Source organism: Leptonychotes weddellii, chromosome 9 (genome assembly GCF_054177405.1).
Source record: "Leptonychotes weddellii isolate Sample4059 chromosome 9, ASM5417740v2, whole genome shotgun sequence".
Classification (NCBI taxonomy): Eukaryota; Metazoa; Chordata; class Mammalia; order Carnivora; family Phocidae; genus Leptonychotes; species Leptonychotes weddellii.
In genome coordinates, this window is record NC_138377.1 from 110,183,663 (window position 1) to 110,196,158 (window position 12,496).

Below are 12,496 nucleotides of genomic sequence, written 5' to 3' on the forward strand. Positions count from 1 at the left end.
GTGTTTTGTTATGAAGACACTACCAACATTCGTATTCTGTCTGCTCTCTGTTCTGTCTGCCTTCCATCTCAGTGGGGAGGGAGCGCTTCCTTGCTCTGCTTTGCGTCTGCAGACTATTTCATTCTCTGCACTGTTGTTTATTTCTCCATTTCCCATGAAATGAAATGGACACTTGGGTCTCATCTTTTAGTGTCACAAACACTGTGGCAGAAAGTAACCATGTACGAACGTCATTTTGTACTGGTATGGCTGGAGGACAAATTCTCAGAAGTGGCATTGCTGGGTCAAAACTCAACGCACTTATAACTTGCAGTTTTGACCAAACTGCCCTCTAAGTGGGTTGTATGACTTTGTTCCCAGGCTGTTCAAAAGCCTCTTTCTCCAGACTCTCCAACAGAGTGCATCATCATACCATTTTTATTTTGAACTCCTGTAGAGACCTTAATACCAGGTCTGGATAATCATCCTTACAACTCATCAGATGGGTGATGGGAGTGTTTTTGACCCTGGCATGGGCATCCTGGCGCGATAACAGGGCGTGTGAAAGGCCAATGACCCGGGGTCATTTGAGCAGGTTGATGTTTTCCTATTTATTCTTGCTTTGCCCTTTACGTGTTTATGAATCTGAATTTCTGCTGCCTCAATTCAGAGCTTAAACCTTCTTCTGCTACTTGAATATTTTTTTCCCCAAGCAATTTTATGCTTCATTAGGCCATGAGTAAAACAGAGAGAGTCCGAGCTGCACGTCGATCTGGAGCATTTCCACAAGGCGCCCAGGCCTGACCACTGTATGTGGCCCTCAGGTGGCGATGCTGCTGACAAGGTGACCAGTGCTTGGGTTCTGATAGTGTGTGTGTGTGTGGGGGGCACTCCCTCCCTCCTGTGGAATGGAAGCTTTGTCTTTGTGCAAACTTTCCAGCTGTGGAAACTCGGTACCGCTCTAAAGATTAACGGCATTTCTTGGCAGTGGGTGGGAAAGGCAAACTTGTCTGCTATTCAAGGATTAAGTCTTAGACTCAAGCAAACTGTCCCTGGCCTCTGCAGGGAGGTTATCTCCCAGAGAACATTCAGGCATTTTCTCAATAGCGTCTGTGCTGGCGTCAGGCTATGTTTTCTAGTTGGTAAGATTACATCCCATCCGGCCAGCACCCAGAGCCATGCCGAATTTCTTCTGTCTCTCAAACACACACATAATGACTCAGTATCTGACGGAAAGAATGGACAAAGCTGATAAGCAGACCAAGGAAGCATGAAGAACATTCTAGCACAAACCGGTGTCGGATCCACTCCCATCTGGAAGCCAGAACATAAGCCGTAGTCGCTTGCCCTTTCCTGCATCTGCCTGGAAATGCTGCAAACAGAAGGAAATATTGAGAGAAAGTAATTAGCTAATGAGGACCTTAAATGCCCGTTTAATAGTGCATTAATAATAAAGCAAAGTTTTATTGGGTTAATAGAGGTTAAGTGGCAATCTTAGTAAAATGGTCATTATAGATTTTCTTCTTTGCAGGCAATGAACAGAACCTTCTGAAAAGACGGATTATTACAACTCCCTCCGCTGCATTTGCTGTTTCTCAAAAGAGGTATTTCTAAAGGTTTTAAAAAATGATTACCGCTTTTTGCAGGGGCCCCCCGTCTGCGGCAGGAGTCCAGGGGCTGCGTCTTTAAAGAAGCCCTTACAGGGAACTCTGTCAGTTGCTCAAGGCTTGCTGCCAATAAACAATTGAGGTATTTACCAAGGGTTTCCAAGAAATTGCTGCAAATTATATGAAATGTTATACCTGTTACAGGCGTTCAATGTATTAGCAACAGAAAAAAATGTAATGCATGTGGGGACAGTGTTGCAATTTGTGAGAAAGTATTCAGGAACATAGGTGGAGATGAATTTTAATTACGTGTCATAGAGAATCACCCTGCATGAAAGCAGAAAGGAAGTTAGAGACAATGTGGCATTTTTTGAACAAATTTCTAAAGGTCAGTCTACAATCACTGAGAAGGGACTTTTAAAACGTGATCCGTGGAAAGACCCACTGGGACACCAGAACACTGAGACCCTGGTGGGGGAGTGGGTGCACAGCTTGTCCCGGTGGGACTTCCTCCTGTAGAAGGAAGGCTGGAACCCCCACTCTGTACCTGACCCAGCACTGGTCCCCATCTCAGGTGGGGTGTGTGCCGTGAGAAGCCTTCATCCTTCAATAACTTTCTAGTTTGGGGTTTCCCTTACGTTTTTTCCGATTGTGGTTAACACCACTCCTTTTTTTTTTCTTTTTAAAGATTTTATTTATTTATTTGAGAGAGAGAGAGAGAGCATCAGTGGGGGGAGGAGCAGAGGGAGAAGCAGACTCCCTGCTAAGCAGGGAGCCCTTCACAGGGCTCGATCCCAGGACCCCGAGATCATGACCTGAGTGGAAGGCAGATGTTAAACCGACTTAGCCAACACCACTCCTTTTTTAAAAGAGAAAAAATGGTCAATGAGTCCCTTAACTTAAGAGAGAGGGCTCTTAGTGCCGTGAAATTGAGAAATAATTCTTTCCTCAGTTTACTGAGGTGAAATGCCTATGAAATCTGATCAACCTGACTTCTCACCTTTAAAAATAAATTAGGGACACTGGGTGTTATATGCAAACAATGAATCATGGAACACTACATCAAAAACTGATGATGTAATGTATGGTGACTAACATAATAAAGTTAATAAAAAATAAATAAAAAATAAATTAGGGAGAAGGAGACAGGGAGTGCGGAGCTGCCTGGTCTGGAGGCAGTTTTGAGGAGGGTGCATCGGGAGGCAGGAGTCTCAGATGCACGCCATCCTCTCTAGATCCTTGCTGGTGACGGCTGTGCGGGGGCCGATAGGGCTGATGTCTAGACAGGCAGGCCTCCATACTGGACTTACTAACCGTCTTTGGCCCTTTGGCCTCTGGCTGTCACTGAAGTCTTTGGTTCCAGGCATTGGCCTCCGGCTATGAAATCCCCACCTAGGACAGCTCTGTCTCCTGATTCAGGCCTCAGCAGGGGCCCTGGATGGGTCGGACACCTTTAGATCCCTCCCCAGGGGAACTGCCTCAGCTTGACCATTCAGTGGCTGCTTCCCGCTGTGTTACAGTGTCCCCTCCCTGTCCCCAGGCTGCATTTGGGAAATGGCCCCTGCCCCAGCATGGAGGCTCCTGCGCCCCGGGGCTGCCCTCTACAGGACCTCCGCTCTCCTCCCCACCCACCATCCCCCGGACTGGCATTCCCCTGCTTTTCCTGGGAGGACTTCACCTATGTCATATTCTCCTGGTCCAGATTGTTCTAAACCTTCAGGCTGAGGCTTTACGGGGAATAGGGAATCCTCTAAATCATGAACGAGACCCTCCCACTGAGTCTGCCGATGAGGCAGGTGAGGATACGGATCTAGGGACACAGGGACAACTAGGAACCAAGGAATTGAGGAGGACAAAACATTTCACATTCTCACAACGTTAAGTCCCATCACGTTTGTGTACTTTTCATTGGATTTCAGTTTAGAAGACGAAATATAGAGATGTTTAAAGCAGGTTAGAAAATATTGAACTCATTAGGTATGTCACCAAATTGAACATCTGTGTCTTGCCAGATTCGTGCTTTATGGAAATCATTGTGAATTATGGGGCTGTTGCTGAATTTGGGGCATCTGGTGACTACTTGGTATTTGTGGCTTATGGTCTTACTGAAAACCCCTTTGGATGGTTTTGAGTCTATAATTCATGGTTATATGTTCTGTATTTTTCCCAAGACTACTGCTGGAGTCCTGTGTTCCCTGCATAATGAGTATTTTATTTTTAGATGTGGATCACCTCTTAGGGAGGGAGTCTGTGGGGAAGGTGGGTAATGAACTATTTTTGACATAAATAATAAGTGCCAAAGAATGTGGTAATATTCAAAGAATAAAACAACAGTGACCGCCATTCAATTGCAGAGACCATATCTGTATCTCCCACAACTTGCCACTTTCAATTGTGTAATATTGCAAACATTTGGTCATATTAACAACAAGGAAAGATCCAAAGGATTACCCCAAGCATGCTTACTTTCTGTCCCTAATTCCTGGGTTCATTTGGTGAAATGAAGGGAACCTGTCAGGCCCAGGAAAACACTCTGCTCTCCAGGAGTTTCATTAGAAAACCCCAACATATTGGCGACTAAGTAACAAGACTAATATTTACTCTATACAAACATGTGTTGTATGGACACTTTCTCAGCTTTTGTAGCTTTAGCTGAGTGGTTTTTTTTTTTTAAAGAGGAAATGTATAACTCCATCCTAGAGAATCCGTCATTCAAAACCTGCCTTTAGAAATCCACGGCACTTTTATGGATGAGCTATGTAAAAATACTGACAAAGATTCAGGTAGGTTAGGGGTACTAACTGACTATCTGCCCACAAAGAATGTAAATAAAAGTAGTGTTTACCATCCACAGTATTAACATCACCTACCATTTCTCCAACATCCATTAAATGCTAGCACTGTTAGGAGCTTGGACATTAAATACGGCTTTTTTTTTTTTTTAACTTAGAACCTAGGGCCAGGGAACAAGGTAAGTGAATTCACGGTTCACTCTCCAAGCATGCACGTCTCAAACGGCTCCTGAACTGTTTATTCTATATGCGCTCGCTCCTGCCCACATAACGGCGGGAACAAAGGTACAGTGTGAATCGGGAAGACGCGGAGAAGGAAGACGGTCAGGTCAGCCTGGCTGGAGGGCAGGGCGTGGGGAGTGGGGTTTATCTGAGGACAGTTTCAGCAGAGGGAACGAGCGCTTCGCGCAGAGTTCGGGGACCAAGAAGCCCCTTCTTCAAAAATCCCTCTTCAGATTCACGTTAGCAGTGCATCTTGCAGCATGGGGCCGCCTGGCGGGCACGGTCCCCGGGAAGGGACATTGCGGGGCCGGTGCTGGGCTCCGCCGCCAGGAGTCGGAGCGCGAACCCACGGGGGCGTGGTCGCCGGGCGGATAACGGGCTGCAGGGCGCCGCGGTTCGGGCCCCCGCCGGCGCCCAGCCCAGCCCCACGCCCCCTCCGCCCCGGCAGCCCAGCCGCAGACCGCGCGGGCGGGGCGGGGCGGGGCGGGGCGGGGCGGGCGCCGCGCGCGCCGGGAGGCTTTTTTTTTTTTGTCAAACTTTGGCCACGTGAACCGCCCCCCATTCACTTTTGCGCCAATCCGGCGGCGCGGACGGATCCCGAGAGGGGCCAGGCTCCGCCGCCGGGGCCCCTTCATAACGCGCCGTGCGTGACGTGAGGGGCTCCTGTTGCAATGGCGAGCTAAGCCGGAGGATGTGCAGCTGCAGCGGCGGCGCCGGCCACGAAGAGGACGGGGGCGGGCGCAGCGCGAGCGGAGCCGAGCCAGCCGAGAGACGCGGGCAGGGCGGGACGGGGGTGCGGACTCCGCCGCTGCCACAGCCGTCGCCGTCGCGCTGGCCCCGCGTCCCCGCGCGCCAGCGGGAAGAGCCGCCGCCGCCTCGCGCTCGAGCCGCCGCCGGCGCGCGGCGGGCATGGTCCCCTCTTAAAGGCGCAGGCCGCGGCGGTGGGGGTGGGCGTGCGGAACAAAGCGGCGGCGTGGGGCCTACGGGCGGCTCGGGGGCCGCGATGGGCGCGGCGGGCCCGCGGCGGCCGTGGCGCTGCCCGGGCCGGGCCTCGCGGCGCTAGGGCGGGCTGGCCTCCGCGGGCGGGGGCGGCGGGCTGAGGGCGCGCGGAGCCTGCGGCGGCGGCGGCGGCGGCGGCGGCCCGGCGGGCGGAGCGGCACGGGCATGGCCGCGCGCGGCCGGCGCGCCTGGCTCAGCGTGCTGCTCGGGCTCGTGCTGGGCTTCGTGCTGGCCTCGCGGCTCGTCCTGCCCCGCGCCTCTGAGCTGAAGCGAGCGGGCCCGCGGCGCCGCGCCAGCCCCGAGGGCTGCCGGCCAGGGCAGGCGGCGGCGGCGGCTTCCCAGGCCGGCGGGGCGCGCGGCGATGCGCGCGGGGCGCACCTCTGGCCTCACGGCCCGGCCTCGGATGGCGGCCCGCGCGACAGGAACTTTCTTTTCGTGGGAGTCATGACCGCCCAGAAATACCTGCAGACCCGCGCCGTGGCCGCTTACAGGTGAGTCCCTGCTGCCAGGACGCCGAATCCTGTATCCAGCATCCCGGCGGGCGGCCCTGCCGGTACTCCCTTGGCTTGAGTCTTTGCCTGCTTTCCAGATCCGAAGCTCCCGGGGTTCCTGTGGGATCGGGGTGCCCCTTGGGCTATGGATGTCAGACATTGGAAGCAGAGGTCAGAGGCGGCATGGTGAATGCAACGCCCAAGAGTATGGGCTTGGGGGTCAGGTGGACCAGGTTGGCCCCCGTGGGTGTGGTCCTCAGCCTGACTTTGTGTAAGGCACTTTAGCTTTCTATGTCCAAGCCTTCTTCTTTGTTAAATGGATCTGACTGAACATATCTCCCTCATAAGGTTGTTGGGAAAACTCTTAGCACCCAGTATCTGGGACAGTGGTGGCAGGGATGGTTATCGTTTGATTCTCTGAAATAGGCACCTTTGCTCTTGCAGAGCACGAGCCAAGGTAAATTAATCTGGTCAGAGCCCTTCCAGAGTATACTTGTAGATACCACTGGTAGAAGCACTCTTGTAAATGAAAGGGGATGCCCCCTACACGCTCGACCCCACCAGTCTGTTGAGTTAATGGAAAGAGAACCTTGGGAAAAGTAGTTCTTGGCCCATGGTAGGTTGGGGGTTAACTAGCTCAGTTTAGGGATGTGTGTGTGTTATCCAGTATCTGGGTCCTGGTTGGCCATATGAGTCATAAAAGTGGCTGGAATCATGTTCAGGATTAACAGAGGGATTAACTAAAACAACCTTTAGAAGGGCGATCATTTTGGAATAGCAGATTTGTATTGGAGTGAATTTGAGGTAGAAGGGTGTGGATCCAATAAAGGGATTTAATGGAACCTTGTACGTGTGAAGTACAGAAATGCTTACTGTATGGACAAGATTTGGGATTCATCCAGCCACAGAACAAACCAATGCAGGGAGGTCCTCTGAGAAGGAATTTGCAGAGCAGTCAGTGCTGAGCAAGGCCAAGCTGGTTGCTGTTGGTTCTTAATTTATAACCAGTACCTTTGAAACTTCGGCTTTTAAATTTAGTCCTGGTGTAAATGTCCAGGCATTAAATATGAAGGGAAAAACTTCTATGGGTCTTTATTCCTCTAAGGGAGGAAGTACAGGAATGAAAAAAAAGACGAAAGAGCAATAAAGAATGTCAGCACTCTCAGTGCATCGACTCCCCATTCCTACATGTTTCTGTGAGGAACTTATTTAAGTCCAGAGTCCAGGTTCTGCCAGGAAGGAGCCTGAAAACCTTAGAATGTAGCCACTTACTATAAATTTAGACTGTGTTAGTGATTGAGGAATCCCCAGCTGAAGATTTACTCCCAGATCTCCCATGATTTACCTGGAATTTTATGCAGATTGTTCTTTTTTGCCAAGAGAAATGGCTACATCTGAAATTGGGGATGAGCTGTATAAATTGTTTACAGAATGGTTTTGAAAGTAAGTCCACCTGACTGCCACTGGGTGACAAGCCCTGTGAAATCACAACTTTGGAGACAATTTTCAAAGTAGTTTGGACAAATACTACATTGCCCACCAAACAGATATTTTCTTGGGTTCAGAATGCGTATACACAAACCAGTAGGGGTCCTGGTACACCAGCAATACTCAGAAAATGTAACGCAAACTGGACCTACTCTTTTACACTTGGAGATGATCTTTTCCCTAAGCCCATGCTTGACACTCTTACTTTTGGTCTCCTTTTCCAAATCTCCTGCTTCATCTTTTTTGGATGTAGGATTTTAATCTCATTGTTTATTTTCTTTTAGACACTTAATGGAAAGTAGATACACAGTTTGTCCTCTGGCCCCAGTTCTTTCTTCTTTGTGACAACTCTGTCTTTCTGATAAAGGGAAAAACCCTTATGTGGAAACAGTGTATCCTATCCAGGCATTCTGTCAGCTTTCCTGCAGCTCTTTTATCTCTTTAAGTCCCATTACTTGAAGCTTGGGGGTGGACTTAGCTTTTCCGTTAAGATCCTCTGCTTCTCAGCCCGACAAGCCTCTGTTTAGACCGTTTGCAGGAGATGGCACAAGACGGTTTTAGTCTTTTTTTTTTTTTTTTTTAAAGATTTTATTTATTTATTTGAGGTAGAAAGAATGAGAGAGAGAGAGCATGAGAGGGAGGAGGATCAGAGGGAGAAGCAGACTGCCTGCTGAGCAGGGAGCCTGATGCGGGACTCGATCCTGGGACTCCAGGATCATGACCTGAGCTGGAAGGCAGTCGCTTAATCAACTGAGCCACCCAGGCGCCCCAAGACGGTTTTAGTCTTAAGGAACTTTTGGGGAAGGGCTGAATTGGGATGGAGGTTACAGTGTGTAACTTATGATTATGGCTGTGCTGTGCTTTGCAGCCCAGGCCGAAACTCCACACTCAGCTCTTAAAATGGAAATTGCACGCCGTTTGGCATAAAAGTCGGCTTGAATCTTACAGCGCGAGGTAGAACTCCAGTTTGGCACTGGGTGTGCTCAGTTTTACTTCTCCCCTAGAAGGCAAATTCATTCTTTACCTTAAGAAAAACTTTAACGTTTTTTAGTTTAGTTTTTTTTTTTCTTTTTAAATAAAATTACTGTTTGGCTTTATGGGTTTAAGGAGATGCCAGCATTTTTAGTAAGATGGCGCTATGGTGTACTTTTATGCTAAGGTACTGAAAATGTCAGAATTTAGGTTTGGGGACTAGTAATTGTCTGAGATCCAGAAAGGAGCTATAAAGCCTTTGGGAAATTCAACGAGCTAGGCCTGTCTGCACTAAAGTTAGTGCATTTTAATGCTGGAACAGCCCCATCATTGCAGACTTTTATTTTCTTAACCTGCCAAATGATGGAAATTGGGAGAGGAGCCACCAAGGAATGTTAGTGCAGCGACAGCTGATAGCATGCAAGAAACAGATTTTAAAACGCAGGCAAAACAAAACTCAAAAAGCGTAGCTGATCAGAGACTGAGCAGGGCTAGCTTCTTCCAAAGGCCTGAGCAGACACCATAGCTGTGAAGTTCATAGTAGTGATCCTGGTTCATAAAAATACTGTTACACTTAAGATTCATCCCTTTGTTCAACAAATACATACATGGCTCCTCTGGGTCCAGACTGTCAGGGACACAACGGTGAAGATGCTTGTTCTCATGGCGCTTGTGTTCTAGGGGGAGGCAAGACACTGAAAGAATTAATGATGGGTACTATGGAGAAAATAAAACAGGGTAGGGAAACGGTGGGGTGGTGTCTAGAGAACTTGGTATTTGGGCGGCAGTCTGATGGTGAAGAACTGCTTGCATGAATATCGTTGATGAGCGAGGGGGCAGAGGGAAGAGCTGGTGAGTTACAGACAGCAACCAACTTGGAAGGGAATAAACGAAGGCCAATAAGAGAAAGTGGACGAGGCCCGATAATGTCTGGTCTCATGGAATTTTATCCTAGATGAGTAAGAAAGCCTTTGGGGGGCTTAGCCAGGAAAGGGAGGTGATGGCATTATGTCCTAAAAGTTAATTCTATCCATTGTGTGGAGACTGGATTGTAGGGAAGCAAGGAGATTTTAGGAGGTGGTCTGGCTGGAGGTGGGGGTGGCACGGGGTGGCACAGGCACCATGGAGAGTCATGGAGAATTCCAGGGGATCTGCTGGAGCGGAGGTCAGGATGTGCTGATGGAACGCTGGTGAGTGGTGAGGCAAAGAAAAATCAGCAGTGCCTTCTAAGGTCTTGCCCTGAAAGACAAGTGTGAGTGGGGAAGGAGGTGAGTCAGCAGGTCTGGTTTTGCACAGGACAAGTTTGAAGAAGGCTTTTAGACACACAAGTGGATGTATCCTTAGCTTTATAAATGTAATGAATTTACGAAGAGATTGAGAAAAGATTAACATTTGAGGTGGTTCCAGTGCTGGAGCTCTGAAGCTGTCTGAAGCTAAAATTGCCTGAGGGTTCTGGGTAGCTGGGGTTCTGCAAATACATAGAGAAATTTGTTTTGACTCATCTATAGAGTATTTGTATTCTCGGTAATTTCACTTCAAAATGGTACCTTGATTCCGCCAGAGGGATTTATTATGCCAGTTAGTAACAGATCATCAGAACCCCTGTGTTTTTGGTACTAGCCACAGTTCATATTATTTCCGTATTTTTTTCTTTGTTCTTAGTTTGATAGACAGGAATTCATGTAGTTCAGTTTTTACTTTTCTGATTTTAGGGTTACCCCCCCCCCTCCGCTGCCCCAAGCTCAGAAAGTTAATGCGCTGGAGAGATTTTTAAAAGCAACCTTTTTTTTTTTTTCTCTAATTCTAGAAGGGGTAGAAATCATCTCAATCTCATTTTTTCCCCCAAACAGCACATTGTCTCAGCAGCATCTGTTGAATAAGCTCCCATTTCCCTACCAATATGAAATGCCATCTTCATCATACTCAAAATTCCTGGGTATGTTTTTGGACTTCTTATTCTGTTCCACTGATCTTTCTCTCTGTTCTTATGCCAGTACCACCCATTGAAATTATTGGAAGTTGAATAATTTTTTAATATCCGGTAGACAAGTTCCTCTTTGTTCCGCTTCTGCTTCAAACATTTCTTGGCTACACTTACCTGTTCTTGCTGGGAGAGTTTTGATACCATTCAGGTTTTCTTTTTAATTAATGGTTTGATAAAAAAGAAAAAAAACATGCTTACTTTGCTTTTTAGTCCTTTCTTATGCCCAGAACTCTAAGCTAATCCAACACCTTTCATTTGTCTTGGTTCTTACCTCCCCTGGGCTGAAGATGGGGAACCGTTTTGTTCTTTCTTTACTTTCTCAGAGGAAAGCGGTGGATGGTTTCCCTTCTTTGCCCTGGGAGTGATAAAGGGCACCATTAAAGATTAGCATCAGTCTATAGGGAACTGTGGGAAGAAAGTTTGAGAAACACTAGCTGTAGCTATAGGAATCTCATTGCAAGATGTTGTAGTAGTTAATGGCCTTTTCCGAATGCTTTCAGTGAAGGCACACTGTTTTTTTACCAACCTTAATGAGCAAATCTCAGAGTTCCTTTTCTTATTCTTGAACTCAGTAAACCATGCTTATCTTGAAAACAGTTTAGAGCAGTACTTTCTCAGATAGAATTCAGTTTGGCAAAAACTTACTGACTGCCTTCTATAATCTGAATAATCGACCTGTAAATGAACTTTTGGAGCACAACCCAGTTCACGTTGTGAATTACCTAAGATGACTGGAGGACTATGTGGTCCTGAACGTGAGTTTAGTTTTCTGTGTCATGGTTCCAGATCTCTTGATGCCCTCAAATAGTTAGAATATTCCAAGGATAGCTGTGGTTGTAAGCAGAAGTTTATACATGTTGTGTTTTCATCACATGGCTGTGTTTTCATCACATGGCTAGTTTCACTTCCTTTGGCCATTCATTAAGCTGCTCTGTATTGAAAACGGATTAATAATTCTATCCTGGCAGGGTTTGTCTTCTAGGGAGGGAAAGAAATGGTAATACTGATGATGAGGGCCTACAGGGTGCCTGCACCAACTGCTGTGGGGACACAGAACAAAGAGGCCCCGCACAGTTTACAAGGGGATCAGGAAAGGCCTCACCCACACTCCTGCCCCCTCTCCCTCACTTAGTCTTGAAGGATGAATAGGAGTTTTCGAGGCAGAGACAACAGATTCCTGGAAACATGGAATAGCAGGAAGTAGTGAAGGAACAAGGGGATTGTGCGTTTTGAGCCTGGGATCTGAAATTTAACATTTCCTCTAGAATTTTTCAAAGGGATTTAAATATGTGCTCAAAGATGTATGTAGGAAGTGGAAATTCCAAGTATCTTTGGTGTCCTGCATTAGGAACTGTGGACCATAATTGATTTCACTGATTTATCCATACTGTGATCTGCTTCTCTAGTCATAAAAAATGATGTGGCTGAAATATGTTTACTGAAATGAAGAGAGATTCACAATATAGTTAAATTAAGCAAGAGTAGGTTATAAAATTGTATTCCGGGTATGAAGCTACTCTTGTTTAAAATCAAACAAAATAAACTTATGTGTTTGTGTAGCATAGAAAAGAAACTATGAAAATATACACACAGTGATGCTGAATTATTTTTCGTATTCTTCTTGGCCCTTTTCTATACTTTCGAGTTTTTCTGCAGTGAACAATTATTTTGCAGTAAAGCTAAAGAACTAGGTTTAAAAAAAAAAAGAGGAGGAGGAGGAGGAGAGGACAGCTCTTGGAAGGAAATGGGAGTGCAGTTTTGAGTGTGTTAAATTGTAGGTAGCGACCCGCAACACTGCTGGTGCCCTGAGGCTTGGGTACGAGGTCATTCTTGTTTCAGTAAGTAACAGTTAATCCTGTCCTGATAAAGTGTTATTTTTCCTTAGTTCCATAACTTCACAATTCCAGGTAGTACTTGGGAGAATCAGGTGACAGCATTTTTAATGTGAGGGCCCTGGCTTCC

The 12,496-nt window shown here is 47.3% G+C and overlaps 1 protein-coding gene and 1 long non-coding RNA gene across 2 annotated transcripts in view; both read left to right on the top strand.

Annotated features, from left to right (window-relative positions):
• The first annotated feature begins 758 nt into the window (after nt 1-758).
• LOC145723300 (uncharacterized) lies at nt 759-4,096 on the top strand. Its single transcript, XR_014148230.1, has 3 exons — nt 759-1,380; nt 1,511-1,583; nt 3,127-4,096. It is a non-coding gene; the product is annotated as an uncharacterized LOC145723300 (long non-coding RNA).
• Nucleotides 4,097-5,749: 1,653 nt separating this feature from the next.
• The window catches only part of CHSY1 (chondroitin sulfate synthase 1), a 70,505-nt gene continuing 63,758 nt past the window's right edge, over nt 5,750-12,496 (top strand). Inside the window, exon 1 of the mRNA XM_006741407.3 lies at nt 5,750-6,090. Coding sequence (XP_006741470.2) covers nt 5,765-6,090 — 326 coding nt within the window. The 5' untranslated portion in view covers nt 5,750-5,764. The remainder of the gene's footprint in view (nt 6,091-12,496) is intronic.